This window comes from Pituophis catenifer, unplaced genomic scaffold (genome assembly GCF_029215685.1).
Source record: "Pituophis catenifer annectens isolate HBS135680 unplaced genomic scaffold, rPitCat1.0.hap2 SCAF_1, whole genome shotgun sequence".
Taxonomy (NCBI): domain Eukaryota; kingdom Metazoa; phylum Chordata; class Lepidosauria; order Squamata; family Colubridae; genus Pituophis; species Pituophis catenifer.
The window spans coordinates 52871284-52891905 of NW_027256881.1; the positions used below are offsets into that span (position 1 = coordinate 52871284).

Below are 20622 nucleotides of genomic sequence, written 5' to 3' on the forward strand. Positions count from 1 at the left end.
GGCCGAAAGTTACCCAGCATTTTTTCATGCCTAAGGCAGGACTAAAACCCAAAGTCTCTTGGTTTCTAAGCCAGCACCTTAACCACCACTGCAAACTGATTCTCTATGGAGGGAAAAATGGCATAAAGCATTCACATAGTGACTCTGAGGATTATTCTTTTGGATGTGCATATAATAAAAATGTTTTGTTAATCAAACAGCACTTGCCCTGGGGCTGCCAGCAAAGCAACACAGCTGTCCATGCAACATGCATGCGGAGACCCAAGAAAGCTTTTCAGGCAGTCATGCTGACCATTCCAACCATACAGTTGTTTTAATTTTTTGAGAAGAGATGTTTCATTTGTAGTAATATGCACAGTGAAGTGCTTTTTCCAACATTTGCACAGTTTTGTTAATTATCTAACACACACACTCAGTTTAACTGTCTTCATTAAGCTGATGTTTAGCTCTGTACCAATACTGGATCATACATCTACTAGTTCAGGCAGTTATTAAATAAAGGTGTTTATATGGTAGAACTGTGTGATAAATGTTCTTATAAGTGTAGCCAAGGAGTTTAATAAAATTATATAGGTCAGTAGCATGTGCCAGTAACACTTTGGTAACGCTTCATTTTAATTTTATTAAATAAAAATATTGTCATAGGAACACAAACTTTTCTGAAGCACTATCGTTGTTATAAACTGCTTAATTTATCATGATGAAAAAATGAGTGTTAAGTAGTTAAAATATTATAATGTAATATAGTATAGTACATATAATGTAATATAATATATACATGAAAAAAAATATGCTTGAGTATCTGTTGACAAGCTCATGGTCAATATTAATGTGCCATGATGAAAAGTTACATTCTTTTGTAACTATCCTTCTCTTTTTAACAGGTAATTGTGACAGCATGTGGTTACCTGGCTAATTTATGTAAAATCATAAATCAGAATGATTTTTAATTTATTATTCATATTACACTGGATATTGTTTTTAATTATTGAATATTGACTTGACAAATAATGTTCCGAAGACTTAAATATGCAGCACTAATTTAAATTAATAAAACTAATAAGAGTTTCATTTTTATTTAATCTTGCATGTAAATTTATTTTCTATTTTTTCATTTTTCTTACTTTTACTGCTTTTTTATTCTATTCTTTTAAAATATTTATTAAAATAAACAAATAGGAAAGAAACCAGCTATATAGCATGGTTGGTATACCAACCATGGGAGATGGCTATAAATGGACAATAACCTCTGGAACTATAGCATAGAATAGCTAAAGAGCTTAACGTTGCAAACCCTGTCAACTGTGAAACAATAATTTAAAAACAATGATTTAGATTAACGTAAAAGCAATCATGCATATAATTTCAGTATAAAGATACAAGAAGCATTCCAGTTTTGAATACTTTGGTAACATTTGAACATCAAACCATGCAAGAAAGAAAGAAAGAAAGAGTATTTAATGTGACATGTGAACTATAAAATTAGGTTTTCTGTGAAAAGTCCAAGAAATATTCTGAAGATCAGCGCTTCCATCCAAAAAGTAACAAAACAATCCTCCATCAGGAGACAACTACATGGTGCTTCTAGCAAGCTAATGAAATAAATTGTTATTTTAATTAGAAATGTGGATATATATTCTACCATCTACGCCATATCATAAAACTATTTTTGAAACTTTTGTCATTTTCACAAAAAAATTTGCTCCACAGTGAAGATGTTAGCATATATTTAAAATCTTGGCTTGATACAGCCTGACCGACAGGCTTCTAACACATCACAGAAGATGACACCGAATCTCAGAAGGAATTCCACAAGGAACATTACAAAGCTAAGTTCCTTGGCAAAGGACTAATGGAATCAGTAGCTTGCTGAAGAATAATAGAAGAAATACTGCTTCACTCTAGATACAAGTGATATCTGAAAGTAGCAGCAGCAATGTACTGTATTATTTTGTCCCTGTATTTGCTTTCTGTATGGGCAATTTGCTTTCTATAATGGACAATATAACTACATGTTAGAAATTATGTGTATGTGAATATGTTTTATCTTGCTCCCATACTCTAAGGGATAATTTACATATGATTTTATATACCGTATTTTTCAGAGTATAAGACACACTTTTCCCCCCCTAAAAGAGGGTGAAAATTTGGGTGCATATTATACGCCGAATGTAGTATAACTCACCCACCGGTTCCCACCCTTTGGCCTCTGTCTCCCAGCAATTTACCTCCTTGCAGCAAGCAACAAACAGCAAAACAGGCCATTTCAGCTTCAGCACAACCTGATTAGCACAAGCAGTTGATTGTCGTTGGATTGGCTTCCCGACCCTCAGCAGTTTCAGGCTGCAGGGATTGCCATTCCCTATTGCCACGCGGGCCTCCGCTGCTTGCTGCAAGCAGGCAAATTGCTGGGAGGCAGATTTTTTTTTTCTTGATCTGAAAATGAAAATGAAACTAAAGCAGGCTGTTTGCTGCAACGAGGCAATCTGGGAGGCAGAGGCAGTTATTATGAGTGTTTTATGGTCTTATTTTCTTCTTTGTGTCCTTTTGTTGTAAAATTTCTCTCTAGAATCAACAATTAGCTGGAATTTAAAAAGCATTTCACTAACTTAATTAAAATGTAACCTGAAGGAAAATAAAGAGGGGGGGGGGAAGCTTTACATCTAACAGATTGTGTGCTGAATAACTTACTGATTCTGATTACAATATCAATCTATCCAAAGAAAAAAACTTAAAACAGTTCCAAACTGGTAAAATTCCATATTATTTCCCATATCCATGCACGGGGGGCAGAGGTCGATCTCGAGGCCTCTTATATGTGGAGTGCCTCAGGGGTCGGTCCTCTCGCCCCTCCTGTTCAACATTTATGTGAAGCCGCTGGGTGAGATCATCCGTGGCTTTGGGGTGAAGTACCACCAGTACGCTGATGACACCCAGCTGTACATCTCCACCCCAGGCCACCCCAACGATGCCCTTGAAGTGATGTCCTCGTCACCTCTCGCCTGGACTACTGCAACGCTCTCTACATGGGGCTCCCCTTGAAGGGCACCCGGAGGCTCCAACTGGTCCAGAATGCGGCCGCGCGGGTAGTCACGGGAGTTGCATGGCGCTCCCATATAACACCACTCCTGCGTGAGCTGCACTGGCTCCCAGTGGTCTTCCAGGTGCGCTTCAAGTGGGTTATCACCTTTAAAGCGCTCCATGGCATAGGACCTAGTTATTTTCGAGACCGCCTGCTGCTACCGACGGCCTCCCATCGACCTGTGCGCTCCCACAGAGAGGGCCTCCTCGGGGTAACATCAGCCAAAAAATGTAGACTGGTGACCCCCAGGGGGAGGGCCTTCTCTGTGGGGGCACCTACCCTCTGGAATCAGCTGCCCCCAGAGATAAGGAGAATTCAAGACCTCGGTGCCTTCCGCCGTGCCCTTAAAACCTTCTTTTTCCAGCAAGCCGGGCTGGCCTAATTTTTTAAGTGTTTTTAATTGTTTGTTTATCGTTTTTAATTAATGGGGCCAAATTTATATTTATCTTTTTAATTGTATTTTAATATTTGTACTTGATGTTTTTACTTGGCTGTTCACCGCCCTGAGTCCTCAGGGAGAAGGGCGGTATACAAATTCAAACTAAACTAAACTAAACTAAACTAAACTAAACTAAACTAAACTAAACTAAACTAAACTAAACTAAACTAAACTAAACTAGTGTATATCTTGTTTTCCTCCCAAAAAAGGAAATGTGTCTTATAGTCCGGAGCGTCTTATATGCTGAAAAATACAGTATTTATTTATTACTTTTATGTCTCACTTTTCTGTTTATTTAGTACTATTTAAACTATGTCACTGAGTGTGAGTTTGTCTGTGCATATACATATAGTATGCTTGAGTCCTATGTATGTAAAATACCTCTCTCATATGAACTAGTGCTCAGACATAGAACTGTTTTCAGGAACCACTGAATTCCATTAATATAGGTATTCAGATGCAAAGCAAACAGCAAAACACTGTTATATCTATCTTTGGCCATCTGTTTTCCATATGAAACAGAAATAAATCTTCCAAAAACACAGCATGTTTATGTGCTTGACTGACTTGAAAAACTCGTAAAATTATTGGAATAATCTTCTTTTAATAGATATACTATGTAAAGACAGTGAGACTTTAGGCCACTGTTTACCCAATATGCTTAATTGGCTCATTGGGTTAATCGGATGTCATGTGAACAACTACGGTAAATCTAGTTAAATGTCCAAACCAATTCATCCTCAGGTTAATTCCCATAGTCAACTAACTTTCCACATGATATCTGAACTACTTACCTGAATGCCCTTTTTGATTTCCATGATCATTATGAAATCCTAGAAAAGCTACAAAAAATTAACAATCTCTGGGCATTATAATTTTAATTCTTTTTCTAGCTATGTGAAGGACTGTGCGAAACAGACAGAAAGTGGGAGTGAGAGTGGGTAAGTTCTCTCTGCTCTCTCCATAATGGCCACATTTTCTGTATATGCTAATAAAAAAAGAATCATAAAGAAAAAATTTCTTTGCTCTAAAGGAGTGACTGACCAAAATATTCTAATTCATGTATTAAAAGTGATAGAAATGGCAAGCTCTTTCCTAAGATTCTGGAAAACTCTTTTGAGATCTGGGGTTTTGGTCCCAGACCTGAGCTTAATGGGCTTGTTATGATGTTATTATTGTTGGTTTCTTCTTCTTATTATTATTAATATTTAGTCCAGGCATGATGTATTTAAGTTTTGGGAGTTTTTCTTTTCTTTTCTTTTTGTAAGTCACCCAAAGTCTGCTGGATTGTATGGCCATAACAAATAAATAATATAATATGTGACCAACCATTATTTTAATAATATCCATTGGGATGAGTTAAATCACCAGGATAAAATGTTATGGTCACCATATTATGAATATATAACCTTTATTTGTTAATATAATTCCCACTTAATTCAACTGAGCTTACTCCACAGTACATTTGCACAGTTGCTTTGACACTGAGCTATGGGACAGACAATTCTTAAACAAATGTTCTAAGAGAGAGTACCTCAATTGGTTCAATGTCACTAGCTGTGGAAGGGGACCTAGATCTTGAATGAAGATGATACTTGATATCTTCATCCCGCGAAGGCGTATTAGATAAGGTAAAATTTTCAACTGAATCAATCTAGAGAAACAACCAAGGGAAAGAAACAAGCAAAAGAAAAGAAATGGAAAATGAAAGGAAAAGAAAAAAAAGGGGGGAAGAATATTAAGAAGCCACATTCGATAAGTACCAGTTTTCAAAAATATAGAAATGCAAATAACATAAATGTAGTCTCCTTTAATAAAGTTTGGCTCCTGATTTACAGAGATTGTGGGAAACAATATAGAATCCTTTACCATTCCCTTTTTCAAGATGATTCCACACATTGCCATCTACCCTACAAACTTGAGATTTCCTAGTGATTCAAATATTATGTTGAGTAGAATGTCTCCACTTGCTGTGACACAGAGATGTAGAAGAATTACACTACAATTTTTTTAAACAAGGAAGGTAATCATTATTAGTTTATCTCACCTTTTATTATATATAAATATTTGGTCAACTTAAAGTGGTGAACATAGCTGTAGTTTGGAAAATTTGAATAACTGTGATATCAATATCAGCATAACAACAATTCCTCTTATATTGCATTGATGTAAAGCTCAATGAAATCTACTCTCAGCATTTATTTCTCAACAATTATAATGAAATCAATTTATATAAAATTAAAGCTATGGTTACACTTGTAGGCCTCTGGTGTTCTTTTATATAGCAATTATAAGAAATAAGCTTGATAGATTTTGATTTGTTGGGGAATAATGAAACATCTGGAAACAAACAACTACTAAGGACTCCACTATTTTGATTCTTTTATAATCTGAAACAACATTTTAGAAGCTTCTTTTGTATGGTAATTGTAATTTCATACAATAAGACATATTAGAAAGATTAATAATAAATAGTCACAATACACGGCAGTATCATGATACTAATTAATTAGCAAATAAATCATTTTAAACATAGTTTAAAAAATGATCTTAGCCCAACTTATCAATATAAAATAACACTGATCAGGTTTGTTCTAATAAAGGATAAATTTCTAAAGATGACAGTGACATCTTAGTCTATGTTTTCAAATGTATTTTTATCAGTATGTAAAAAGTAATATTTAAATCACAGATACAAATTTTCTTTTGTTTCTTTTAACAGAACCAAGCAGAATGATGTACAGGATATATTTTCATTATTTTCCTACACTGCCAAAACACTGTAATTTTGGTTTAATTAAAATATCTTTTAAGAAAAAACAATCCTTTTGGAAGATCTCTGTTTGGTAAATTGTTGGTTTCCAGCTAGCTAACCTCCCTTTTTCTCTCTCTAGTTTAGTGTCATTATTTAGGATTGTCAGTCAAAAATTCTATTTTTCAACATAAAATAGTCAAGTAATGTACTTTGATTTAAACCTACATTATCTATGCATATTATTTTGTACTGAATAGGATTCATAAAATGATATTGTAGAAAGCAGGCTACTTTTAAGTTTAAGAAAAATGTTAGAGCATGATTTGTTGTTCTGAAAACACAAAAAGAGCAGATAAAATATATCTAAGAATCTTCCTTATATGCATGTACATATAAATCTTTGTGTACATTTGCGTATGTGTAAGGTATATGTATGTTTGTGTGTGCCACTTGAATAAACCATAAATAGAGAACAGATTGAGTGATCAATTTGTGTTCTTTTATTTTGTTGAACATAATGCTTGACTGTTCACTTATTTATTGCAAATCCTAACATAAAGCAAACAGTAACTGAAATTCAGAATGCACCTCAGCACTTCTTTTAAAATATAGACGTAGCATTATTTAACTGACATCTTTATTTATAAAATGTTCATACCATTTCAACCTGCAGAGACTATAATCAATGACATATGATCGTCAATATAATTATTTGCTACTTGCATATAAACTATTTCAAGCACTGCAGAAATTATTAGCAGAAATTCTTTTCTATACTTTGATTCCACCGTTATTAAATATAAAATTATCTCTCTCTGAACATCAGGGACAATTTTATTTCTTTTACTTATTGAAAACCTCACTTGGGATCAATAATCTTTTCCATCTGTCCTGGGTATTATTATATCAGACAAAGAATGTAGGAAATAAAATATTATGAGACACACACAGAGGTAGCAGAGGTAACACCCCCTTTTTGCTATTTTTATTTCTTCCATAAAAAAAAAACCCAAACCAGAAGGGAAATAGAAATGACTAGAAGAATACATAGTTTGTGTTTGTCATGTAAGTTAATTGCAAACTTCTGTTCTTCGCACAGGTGAAGGTAGGTTTTAGGAAAGTCTGTCCACAAAATCTAGTCTGAAACACATATTCCATCTTTCCATGATATAGATAATTAGCATAACTCAGTCTGAGAACACCGAATAGCCGGTGCTTGCTCAATATGGGACACAGCATAAGGGTGTCCATGTATGTGCGTGTACGCAGCTAATTTGTAGCATGTATTTGAAAGAATTTGTTGTGGTGGGAAAAATACGAGGCAGGAGTATTAGGTATGTTTGCCATGTTGAATCACAAAGCATTATAACCTAAGCAAAGCAACCTTCCTTGAAACATTAAAGTAACCATGCCCTTTAGAGAGCTTGGTGCAACTTCTTTAAGGAATGTCAGTTGTATGCAAGCACAGCCAATATTAAAAACAGGACCCACCACCAAGATGAAGTGGTTATGCATGCATAGATAAGCATAGAGAACAAAGATAGCCTTCAAGGCAGCTGTGCAAGCCTTCTAAAATACTTTTTGTGGCTGTTTTAATATTATGACGTTATTTTCCTTGCATTAACATGTTTTGCAACAAGAATACTTTGCATAGCCTAATACATACATGCATTTAAACACAGACGTATCTCTGAATGCTTAGAAGCTAATTTGCAGATTGTTCTCCCCCCCTCTCTCTCTTTCTGTGTGCATGTGTATTGTGTGTGTCCGTGTCCATGCGTGTGTGTGTGGGGGGGGGGGGGAGAGAAGAAAAGAGAGAGAATATTCAGTGCATTAGACTAAGCATAAATTGCCAAACCAATAACCATACTATAAAACCATACTATGAAATATTCTCAGACTGATAATACTAATCACATTAAACAAATGGGTTCTTGTCAAGACTTTGGTATCCTTTTTAATGTCAACCAAACTAACTTGACAGAATTGATAATCCTGCTCATAATTTGATGATGACATGGATTAGGAAGGCAGATTTCTGTTTTGCTAAATCTTTGTACTCTAATAAGTTTAAGATTGAAGCATAGTATTGTAATTGTATATGAAACGTATTTATCTCATTTGTAAAAAAAAAATCTGTAAAAAACATTATTTAAAAATTGCTCCCCATCACCTTAACAAACAGGTGGATTTTACACTAATTTTGCTTTGTTTTTGTGACATCCTAAAGCCAAGAGCATAAAACAGAATAAAACCACACACACATTCTCAAAGCTTTGCACTTAATAAACAGTATTAAACAGAAGGAAAATATAAGAAAAGCAGTAGCACAAGACAAGCAGCAGGGTAAATATGCAAGCCGTAAAAATATCAAGGAAAATGGTCTACATTGAATGAAGGCAAAGCCATGTCCATGATATGACAAACTAAAAGCCAACACACAACAAGACATCCTCTTACACGTCTGCCTTTGTGGGCTGGAATACAGGAGGGAGAGCGCTTTAACAGAGAAAGGAGGAGACTGTTAACATGGGAAAGATACATTCCTTCAATCCACATTTCTGTACAGAGACTGATAGCATTTTGCATTGTAAAGACAGGGATTTGTGTATCATGAAAACATAAATCAGAAGAAACATCAAGACACAAGAAACAACTACTTTCAAATATCATTTTTAAGACATCACGTGTCTAAACAAAATTCTATTTTAGACGAAATAATTTCTTATTAAATGCTCTTCTGCTTTTTTAAAAAATGCAAATATTAACAGGAATACAGGTTGATCGTTACTGTACTGGGATTGCAGCAGACTTTCCGTACTGCATCCCATGATGAATGTCTGTTCACGGCTGCCAATGGAGATTTCTCAAAGGAAAATGGCAGCTTCTTTAAGGACTGCAATGGGGGAATTTTTTTTTTCTTTTTTGTTTGCTACAGTCTCAGTCATATGTCTATGGAGATTCTCAGTCATGGTTGTCCCAAAGGTGCTTTTTCAAAGGGCAACTGGACTGTCTGTTTTTTCTTTGAAGATGGTTCACTTCTCATCCAAGAAGCTTCTTCAGCTCTGAGTGGATGGTGGGAAGATGGTGGGGGGGGGGATGGTCAGAGCTAAAGAAACTTCTTGGATGAGAAGTGAAACACTTTCAAAGAAAAACCAGAAAGTCTAGTTGCCGCTTGAAAAAGGACCTTTGGGAGTCTGAATCATAATTTCTTATCTTTGCTAATACTACTTTACACTTAAAAAAAAATTAAATACAGCAATGCATTAAGAGTCACATTAGATCTTAAAAGTTTTATTACAAGTGCAAGAAATAATGTTTATTTATTATCTAGTCTTTCAGACCTTATGTAAGGTAATATAACTTTACACAGAATTATTATTATTAGCCCTTTAATAGAGGTGATACAGGTAGTCCTCAAGTTACTATTACATTTCGGACCACAATTGCCAATGCTAAGCAAGGGGATTGTTGAGTCATGCCTGATTTTACTACTATTTTTGCCATGTTTGTAAAATGATTCATGCAATTACAGTATTAAATGAATCATATGGCGGTTAAATTAATCTGGCTTTCAATATTAACTATGTTTGTCAGAACCTGGCTGGACAAGTTGCAAAATGGCAATCATTTGACTCTGGGACACTGCAACAATCATAAATACATGTCAAGTGCCCAAATTTTGATCATTTGACTATAGAGATGCTGCGATGGATGTAAATATGAGGACTGCTTGTAAATAACTTTTTTCAGTGTAACTTCAAACGGTCACTAAATAAATGGTTGTAAGTCAAGGACTACCTGTATTAGCATTTTGGCATGGCATCTGTGCCTCTTTTTGAAGTTTAAGAAACCATGTTATTTTTTTAAGCCAAAGCAATTTCCTTTGATGTGCAAAAAAATATTCTGAAGTCGCTGAGGTGTTGCAAGTATTGAAGAAACAAAACAGGTGGAAAAGAAGGTGATACGACATATTTTAAGGGGATCAGTCCTTTTTTACATCTTATCAATGGGTTTTGTTTAATATGTTGCTTTCTGATGCATCACATATATTGAATGTATGTACCATTTGTTTCTGAACCTTATATAAAGATTTGATACCCCTGCCTTAATAAAATGTTTTTTGCTTTGCCTAAAGTACTGCAGGGTTTTTTTGCAAACCTTTGCAAAGGTTTTTCTGTCAATATCAAGAACCAGGTTCTTTCCAGTTCCATGCCAATTCAGGTGCCTGGGCAATATAGTTTTATAGGCAACATAACCATGAATCTCAATAAACCTGGAAGTCCTAAATAGCCATTCAACCCTGACTATGGTAAACAAATAAGGAATCTTTAGAGCAGGATTGAAGCCATATAACAGCCTTTTAACACAAGTATTTTGACTTGCTAAGCAATCAACAATGTCCAGGTGATCAGTAAAACTTGGAAATTTAGTCCTGTTCTGTGGACAACAACACATAGATAATAAACTACACTGAGTTGTGGGACACAAGTTGCTTAGACTTAGAATTTAGCTCCCAAGGAAGTTTATTTTGACAAAGCTATTTCCATTTTACAGAAAGGGGGGAGACATGATCTAATATTAGAAGAAATTATTTTAAAAACAGAAGATAAGTTAGCTATCAGCATTCAAATTTGTTAAGCATGTTGGGACTTCTAATGCTATAAACAAGACAATATTAAGACAATACTCTGTTACTGTCTTTCACAAGGCCCACAGGCTGGGTAAAAATTTCAAAGGAGCATAAGGATCTCAGTAAGCCTTAGATCCTTTCTGCTTCTTTCTTCCATTTTTACTTGCCTAAATAGGGAAAAAAGATGGTTGGTGTATTAAGTGTGCAGATCTTCCAATTACTGGCCCAAAAGCTTAAAAGGAAAGGCAACAATTTTTTCCAAGAAAATCTGACCATTTAACATAAACATTTAACATTCCCATAGATTAATTATTTAAAAAAACCCACAAAATATATCCTATTTTTGTTCCAGTATTGCTTTGCTTTTGATAAGCAGGCTAAGAGATTTTAAAGTAGGAATGAGACCCAAGTTCAATTTCTATTCAGCAATGTGATTCATTGAGTGGCATTAGATCACTTTTAAGCTTTCAGACTAAATACTATACAAAGGACACCATTAGATATATTATATAAAAGTTTATAAACATGACTGTATGACTAGGAATAAATATATTAATCACAGCTATTATCAATTAAAGACACAGGCTATTTGAAAAAAAGACACTTGTAGGTTATGATGTCAGTTTTGTAATCTGAATACTTCGACAAATGTGCTTATAAATTTTTAAACCCGTATTTATATACCACAAAAGCTATTTTAAATCTGAAATATATTCTTTTGTGGTAAGCTATTGCTGCAAACTGAAGGCTAGCATTACTATTATTACACAAAGCCATTGATTTATTCATACAAAGCACCTAAAACCTATTTATTGCTTCTTAAGGATGCATACTATTTTCCAGCTACTGAAAGCAACCTATTTTAGAATTAAAGGTTTTCAGAAGCATTAATATGAAAGAACCTAATCATTATTCAGTCGATTCCATCAGAAACTTGTCTTGTTTAAACCAATCCTACAATCTCCTGAAAACCTGGATTGTATGACCTTTGTTTTGAGAATGTGATAGCATATTTGTTAAATTATTTTGAATATAGAACTATTGGAACATTTTCTGCATGATGCAGAAATTGTAATCCAAGCTTAAAAATGGTGAACAGTATCCTCCAGTGTCTTTACAGTGAGGACAGTCATACAGAAAAATGTTACTGTAAATAGGAGCACTACAGCACTACATTTTGTACTTATCTACAATAAAACTGACATAATTATTCCACATATACTTGCTAAAAAAAAAATGTCACTGGTGTATGAGTTTAAACTGACCAGGAAAAAAAAAATCTTAAGAAAGTGACATGCGTGTGAATGAAACATATATTCACACTCATCCCAAGCTTAAGTAAAAACAGAATTGTAGAAGCCAATTTTAATGGTATAGTTTTGACCAAGCAATATCAATAATAGGCCAGAATGAGTGTGAATGGTCCCTTGAAACAAGTCATGTCTTGCATCTCAGTTCCTTCAAATAGCAAATGAAAAGACACATATGCAAAACTTTTAGCCCATGCTATGAAAACTTATACTGAAAACTATACAGCACGGACACATCAGGAGCACAGAACCTGCTGAATTTCATGCTCTTGATGGTTTAAGATGACTGCATTACCATCTGAAGTTGCCAAATCAAATCTGTTTTATTACTGAATAATTTGTGGATTTGGAGATGAAAGACTTACGTCATCCATAAAATCAATCAATGAAGAAGAAGATGAAGAAGAAAAGGAATCCTATTTTAATGCATACAGCAGTAAAGAAACAGAAATAGATAGATGAAAATGTCTGTTTTGTGAAAACAACCGCATCACCATACTATTGAGAAATCAAATAAAGAAAAACTGGAAATGACTAACATATTATTTTGTTTAGCATAACTTCTGCATAGCTAACTGTAATCCACAAATAATGAATATTCTTTCACCCACACTAAAAACAGATCAAGGGGCCATGCATTTACCAGATAACGAAATACTCATCGGTAGTCCTCGACTTACAATCACAACTGGGACTGGAAATCTGCTTGTAAGTCATGGCAGTCAGGTGACTGGACCCATATTTTTGCCATTTCTGTGATGGTCATTAAGTGAACTTAACTGTGGTCATTAAGTGAACTGCAGTTTTTGCCAGAAACTGGTGGCAAAGTCAAGGTGGCTGCCAAGTGCCCCAAACGCAGTCATATAACTATGGGGGCCCATGACACTTTATGACAACTGGAAGTGCTTTACAGGTTGTAAAACATCTGTTCCAAGACCATCATAACTCTGAATAATCCTTAAATGACCAGTTGTAAATTGAGGATTACCTGTAATGGGAATGTAAAATTTATTGTCACGATTTTGTCATACCATGTTTTAATATCAAAACTAATGACTGTCAAACAGTAAATATATTGATAGATAAGCTACATTTAATTGGAAATACATTAATATCAACTTGCTTCATCAGTGAATTCTTGCTTCTTTTTCTTAGGCCTCACCTTCCTACCATCATCATCTTCCTCCTCCTTGAAGGCTACAATCCATCTCTGTCCTAGTTCCATAATATGCTACTCATTCTATTCTCTACTTCAGAAATATTTAATAACTTTGTTATATTATGTCCATGAATGAAACTGTATCCAGAGATAAGTAAGGATAGTTGCTGCTAGGTCGAAAAGGGCACCCCAGGGTGCACAATGGCCTGGTGTGGCTTCGTGCAAGCACTGCAAGGCTTCAGGTGGCTACTGTCAGGTGTGGGAGACTTATCCAAGCAACTTGTGACCTTCCATGTCAACGTCCCTATTGACTTTGCTTGTGGGAAAGAAGGTCACAAATGGGGATCAGATGACCATGGAACTTAGTAACTATCATGAGTGTGAGCCAGTTGCCAAGTGTCCATTTCATACTACTCATTCAGCCTCAGTCACTGAAAGAGTGGTTGTTAGCCGAGGACTAATTCTAGTTCTGAAAATATTACAGATTTTTCATTATAGGGTTAAGTTTCAAGACTTTAAAAAAATGGCAAAAAAAGAAAGCTCTTCTGTCATAATATTTGAAATACAGCTTAGGAAATCTGCATTAAAAGCATCATACTAATACTTTTAACATTCTCCTTCTCCTTTTTACAACTAGAAAATGATAAAAGAAGTAAATAATATTCCTTATGAATCAAAATATTTTGATTTTTTGGCAACATAATAACTATAGTTATGATTTCAAAGCAGTAGTGACCATAAACTTCATCCTTTTGTAACATCAAAATATTAAGAAATAAATCGAATTACTTACTTCAAACTGATCCAGAGCAGAGGTAGGTGCATTCAAAAATGCCAAGAAAGAATTTTGTGAGTCTTGATGCTTCACTCCTAGAAAACAACAGCATGATTTTAATCAACAGAAAACGATCATCCACGTACTGATCTACCTGTTCCTGTTCTTGAGTTGTTGCTTTCTGCTTAGATCAAATTGTTCCCAAAAGATGTTATGGAATTTTTTTTCTGGGAGGACTTGGATTCAAGTCTGTAGAATCAGTCTTGTTAACCCATATATTTCTAGCTCTTTAATCTTTAAGATAGTAGTAAAATTTCATGGGAACCATTTGCTGGGATGGTCCTTTCAGGATTTAAAACGAAAATTTTATTCCCAGTTGCTGAATTTAGATACCAATTGTTACATAAGATCTCTCCAATTAAAACATGAGAAACTGGACTTATAATATTATGTCACAATTGATTTGATTGTACGTCATCCAGAGTCCTTCTTTGAGGGAGATGGGCGGTTCAGAAATATCATAAACTAACAAATAAATAAATGCATAAATACGTAAATAACACATACTTTCTTTACATTCTACGACACATAAGTAATACCCATGATCTAAGGCAATTTTTCCTTTCAGTTTTTACTGAGAAGTTCCCTGTTCCCCAGTCTGTATAGGTTCCATTAGTGTGTTCCCTCATGCCCAGTGTTCAAAATAGAAAGGAAAGAGATTAAAAAACTTGCTTGTTGCTGAAAAAATGAGTGCCTCTATAAAAACTTCAGCAAAAATCCTGCTATTATTCAATATAACCCAGCTGACCTTGTTTGATATTAGAAGCTAAACAAGGACAAGCCTGATTAGCATTTGAATAGCACACTATCAGGAAATCTCTAAACTACAGATTAGATTGAGAGTTAAAAAACTTCTCAGAAAAAAAGAAATGGAAAACTACTTTTGTACTGTTACCAAAAAAAAAATGGCATCAGTATTCCCTAAAGCTATCAGGAGTCAACCTTAATCTGGAGACTTTTATCTACTGTATAGAAGGAAATTAGAGAGACTATTGAATTATTATTTTCTGCTTAAAACTAATCTGATCCTTCTTGCAGCAACTGGAATTCAATCCCAAAGCATTTATTCTGCCCCAATGAGATTTTTTTTTTTAACAAATAAGCTTCTACAATGTATTGATTTTTTCTGGTTGATACAACTAAAACAGTCAAGTATTTGTGTATGATAAATGTGTCCAACAAGATACACATTAGTATAAGATTTGTAAGCCTCATAAACCATCTGGTGTCACCAACTTGAGTTCGTGGCTACCAGTTCTGGGCTTCACAAATCTGGAAGACTGCTTAATAGCAGCAACTCCAATTTTGGTAGCTCACATTTGGCAACTTTACATCAAGTATTCAACACAGAAGGTTCAAAGCAAACTTGACATTTGTCTCTTTTATGTAGAATAAGCATCCTGTAGGATTGGTTGCTATAAACCAAATAACCCTGATGTATAGAAGAACAGCAAGCATGCTTTGAGTAATGCTGAAATATTAAAGTAAAAAGGTTTAGGCAGTAAGGCAATTGTTTAATGTGATTTGGGGGGAAGGGTGTCTCCTGGCTTTAATTACAAATGTAAGATCCATATGCCAAATCAAGTATAAAATAATAAAAAGGTGGAATTAGGCATCAAAAGGGATGATTTTTCACGTTTAAATTAGAGATGGAAAATACTGTTGAAACGGGTGTTATTTATTATAATACATGAGCTGAAGAATTGACTTTCCTACACATCTGACTTACAAATGTGGAATTCTATGGTTGTTCTAAAATTGTATGTTGAACTGGCTAAAGATACTTACTAAATAAGAAAGGAATCTGAATGAATGTCAGAAAATTCTTCTGATTTTTTTAACATGCAGTTTATTAAATTATTGGAAATCAGAAATACCGGTAAATGCTAATCTATTTCTATCTATCTATTTCTGTCTCCCATCTCCTGGAGGGCCAGGTTCAGGAGATAGAGAGAAACACTGCATGGATTAAAATGAAGCAGCGAATAGTATATGCAAAAGAGAAATTAAAATTCAACTGCATATGGCTCTGAACTAAAACTTTTTGATATAAGACTCCTTGAATGCAAGCATATAAGATCTCTGAAGAAACAACTACTGTAAACAGGGATATGTACATTGTTTTGCAATAACCAAACAAACTAGTAACATCCGTTTTGTCCAGCAATGATCACCCAATACAAAAAAACCCAACAACAACTGAATCCGATCCTCAGTATGCATCCTATCCTTTGCATTTGGCCCTGAGATCTACTCTTTCACCTTGCCTTATCAGTGCTAATATAACACTATAGTACTTTTAAATCTTCATCCCTGATACTATATTGCTCCTGAATTGTGATGAATGAATTTGTTTTACAATATGATCATTTGAATAAGGTACACTTAAGTGTCCATTCACAAACTGAAATGTATGATTTTTATAAACAGATAGAGGTCCATTTCCAGGCCTTCTCACATTCTAAGATACTGCTCTATAGTTGCTTTCTTAGCTGTTTCTTCCCAAGAGACATCATATGAAGAAAATACTGGTGTGTGTGTGTATATGTGAAGTTCTCTTCCTTAGAATAATTAGTAAAATCAACCAACATTTTCAATTATATTAATGCAATTATCAATAGATTAAACTTCCTGTAAAAGGTTTACTTTAGAGAACTCATAAGTCTTAATTGAGCACATGGCTTATAATGATCAAAGATCAAAAGACTATGCATTTTATATATATTGCTCAAAAAAATAAAGGGAACACAAGCAGAAGACATCTGAGATCTGAATGAATGAAATACCTTATTAAATACTTTGTTCTTTACATACAGTAGTTTATACACTGCTCAAACAACTAAAGGGAACACAAAACTACTGTATGTAACGAACAAAGTATTTAATAAGGCTATTTCATTCATTCAGATCTCGGATGTCTTCTGCTTGTGTTCCCTTTATTTTTTGAGCAGTGTATATTCTTTTCTATTCTATATACATGATGTCTGAGTAGTACTTGACAACTGAAGAATAAATTAAGAATCACCTTCTCTTAAGAAGATAAAACAATGCATGTTCTTAATACAGTGACTATAAATGCACAAACAAAAACATGATCTGAAAAAAATGTATTTCAAGTATGCCAAGAGTACATAAGATAATTTTAATTTTGTAACAGCTGTGTGGGTACATCTTATCATGCCAGGGCTATGATGACACTTCAAGAGTCAGAATCTTCAAAATACAGATTCTGTCAGCACTCTGTAAGTGGACATTCTGATTTGATAAGATGTACCCACTACCAGTCAGCTTTATTTGGATGTCAGTGCCCATACCCTTTTCTGACTGAAGTTCTTCTGCCTCTTTTTTCAATCTGTCTATTTCTGATAACAGGTCAGAGTTCTTCTTTTCAGATTCCTGTAATTTGCTTTACACAAACAAAACGAAGAGAGAGACACCAAGTTAGTAAGGACCATGATGAGGTTATATTTGAAAATTGATTGCAGCGTCCTTCAATTAGGAAAACCCCACTTAAGTCTCGTTATTAAACAAAAGATAACATAAAAATGGACAAAAGCATTTGATTTCAATAAATAAGCTTGAAAAGGAAAATAATGACTTCTGTTTGGTTCATGATTTTGTTTTATAAGCAAGATGGAACAAGATGATTTTATGATTAGTTTAAAATTATCAATTTGGATTGTGATAGTTCCATAATTCCTAACAAACAGGCAGAATAGAGGGAAGATGTATGTGCTGTGATGATTATAGTATGATTTCAATGATTTCAAGTGCACACCTCCAGTTGTCCAGATGCCCAGTCTCTAACCCACCAACTGACCCTAGCAATTTTTTTTCCTTTGCACTTTTATATGAAAAACAAAGTGGCAAAAACTCACACTTTTATCTTCTTAGGATATCTTTGGGGCCCCAGAACCATATTTGTAAATTATTAATCTACTTTTTTTTTTTAATTTGATTTATATGCCGCCCTTCTCCGGAGACTCAGGGCGGCTTACAATGCGTTAAGCAATATAAATATATAATATTTATATATAATATTTATATTAATACTTAATATAAAGCACATGGCTGGCAATCTTGCAAAAGCCAAGGTGGTACACTGGTATCAAAGTCATTATATGCCTGCCAGTGGGTTTCACAAGACCAAAAGACAAAATGTGACTTATGTATTTTTGTTTTGTCAGGACACATATACAAAAGACTGGGATTTGAATTATTACACTGTGAAATAAGTTTTGCCTTTTTTTCTAAGTATGGGTTGCACTGGACACTTATATACCTATTCTTGAACTTCATGCTTACTTTAACATTTTTTAACATATATAAATATCATTCTAATGAATCAAGATTTTAAACTATGTTCTGTATAATGATTTACTCTATGTAGAAATTTTTCATCATATAAAAGCAGTATTATCAAACTGCATTCTAACATCAAAGAATATTTATTTATTAGCATAATTTATTGTGGAAAAAACTATGTAGAACTCTTATCATTACAACTGCTTTCTAATACAACTAATATTTCTTTTGTTTTAAATGGTAGGGGTTCATTAGGTTTTACATGTGATATTTTACTTCTGTAAATTCCTGAAATATCACTGTGTTGGATGGCCATATAATTTACTTACCTACCTACCTACCTACCTACCTACCTACCTACCTACCTACCTACCTACCAAATAAATAAATAAATAAATAAATAAATAAATAAATAAATGGATGAATGAAAGGAAGGAAGGAAAGGAAGGAAGGAAGGAAGGAAGGAAGGAAGGAAGGAAGGAAGGAAGGAAGGAAGGAAGGAAGGAAGGAAGGAGAAAGATTTTATATTGTTTCCTAGTAACTACTTCTAAACAGGAATTCTGAATAAAGAATTTCCTAATTCAGTACAAGAGACGGAAAGACCACAATTGGGAAGCAATTCTTAGAATTCATCAGGTATTCTAATAGGATGTCAAAAGAATATTGTATGTTAATCTTATTAAGGTTGTAAAAGATGACAAGTATTTATTTTCAGCTGAAGTCTTTCAATTGTCTTCAGGAAACAATTTTCAAATAAATCGCAAATTATACACAGAAAATTGGGGTTTTTATGGCAGGCCATCAAACTATTATATTCAGTTTCTAAAACCAAAAACAATGTCAAATTTATCAGGATGAATCTCAACAGAAAGTATTACAAGCTGCCTTACAATCTTAAAAGGAATAATTAAATCTTACCATTCTGTTGCAATGTTACAAGCTTTAACTTTATTTAACTCTTCCTGAATGGCTTGCTTGGCTCGTATTTCTGCATCAAGGGCTGACTGTAGCTCTAACCTTGCAGACATATCTAGTTTCGCAAAGCGACGCATCTTCCAAGGCATGTCCTTCAAAGACAATGTTTTTAAATATTATTAGCTAATATGTCTCCTAATGAAACCTTAATATTTAAAACTCTAACAAACATTATAATATCACTTTTAGACAGTGGGGTGGATCTAGAGCTGCCCTTTTTTGATATGATACTTATTGTTTATTATGGGCCAAAATCCAGTGGAAGGAAAGGGAGGTTGAAGTTTGTTTGCTTTGCTATTTGGCCACTTCTCCTTCATGACTCTGGAGGATTTTTGAGCTTTTTGGAGTTTTCCAAGAAGGGTATAAGGGAAAGGAGCCAACAATCTCCCACTCCACTTTAATCATTGAAAGCATGGTCTTGTTTAGTCTAAGTAATAAAAGTATGGCTTCACTGGCAAGATACTTAGGCTATTATAGTCTCCCTATTGGGGAGACGGGTAACATGTAAATGTAATAAATTATTACATTTAAATGTACATTACATTATTACATGTAAAAGTTATAAATAAAGAGTAAATATTAAACATTTCTGCCAAAGATTACAGTGAGTATTAAAAGACTAGTTTACAGAGAGAAGAAAAATCAATTTCTGAGAAAAATATTATCCTGTCACTCTTATCCTCTCACACAAATTTATTTAATAATTATTTATTTAATAATTATTCTCTAGTACAGTGGCCCCCAACCTTTTGGGCCTTGTGGAGAGAATTTTTTCCACAGACTGGAGGGGCGTGGTTTTGTGTGCTGCCTGCATCCTGTGAATGGCTCTTTGCTTATTTCCGCAGCCTGGTTTCTGGCATGCCATGGGCCGGTGTCAGGTCACGGACCGGGAGTTGGGGACCCTTGATCTAGTGGATTTTTTAAAAAAATTAATTAATTATGTACTTGTTCTACAGAGGCTGCTAAGGGCATATTACAGTTTCATGGATTAAAAAAAGTACCAAAGAGGACACCTAACAGAACTGTAATGGTAGTTTACATATTTTCTCCATGTTGTTTTCCATGTATAATTCCTATGAAGTTTACAAATAACAGTTTTTGGTAGGGATACAATTTTAATAACAACAAC

At 34.2% G+C, this 20622-nt stretch overlaps 1 protein-coding gene across 4 annotated transcripts in view; it reads right to left on the reverse strand.

Annotated features, from left to right (window-relative positions):
• The window catches only part of CDC42BPA (CDC42 binding protein kinase alpha), a 161216-nt gene that overhangs the window by 41173 nt on the left and 99421 nt on the right, over window positions 1-20622 (reverse strand). For 3 of the 4 annotated variants that reach the window (XM_070932424.1, XM_070932422.1, XM_070932421.1), the window contains 4 exons: window positions 19437-19585; window positions 17528-17619; window positions 14172-14248; window positions 5056-5175 (listed from right to left, as the gene is read on the reverse strand). In XM_070932424.1, the coding sequence (XP_070788525.1) occupies window positions 5056-5175; window positions 14172-14248; window positions 17528-17619; window positions 19437-19585 (438 nt within the window). The remainder of the gene's footprint in view (window positions 1-5055; window positions 5176-14171; window positions 14249-17527; window positions 17620-19436; window positions 19586-20622) is intronic. The other variant, XM_070932423.1, reaches the window with a different exon arrangement.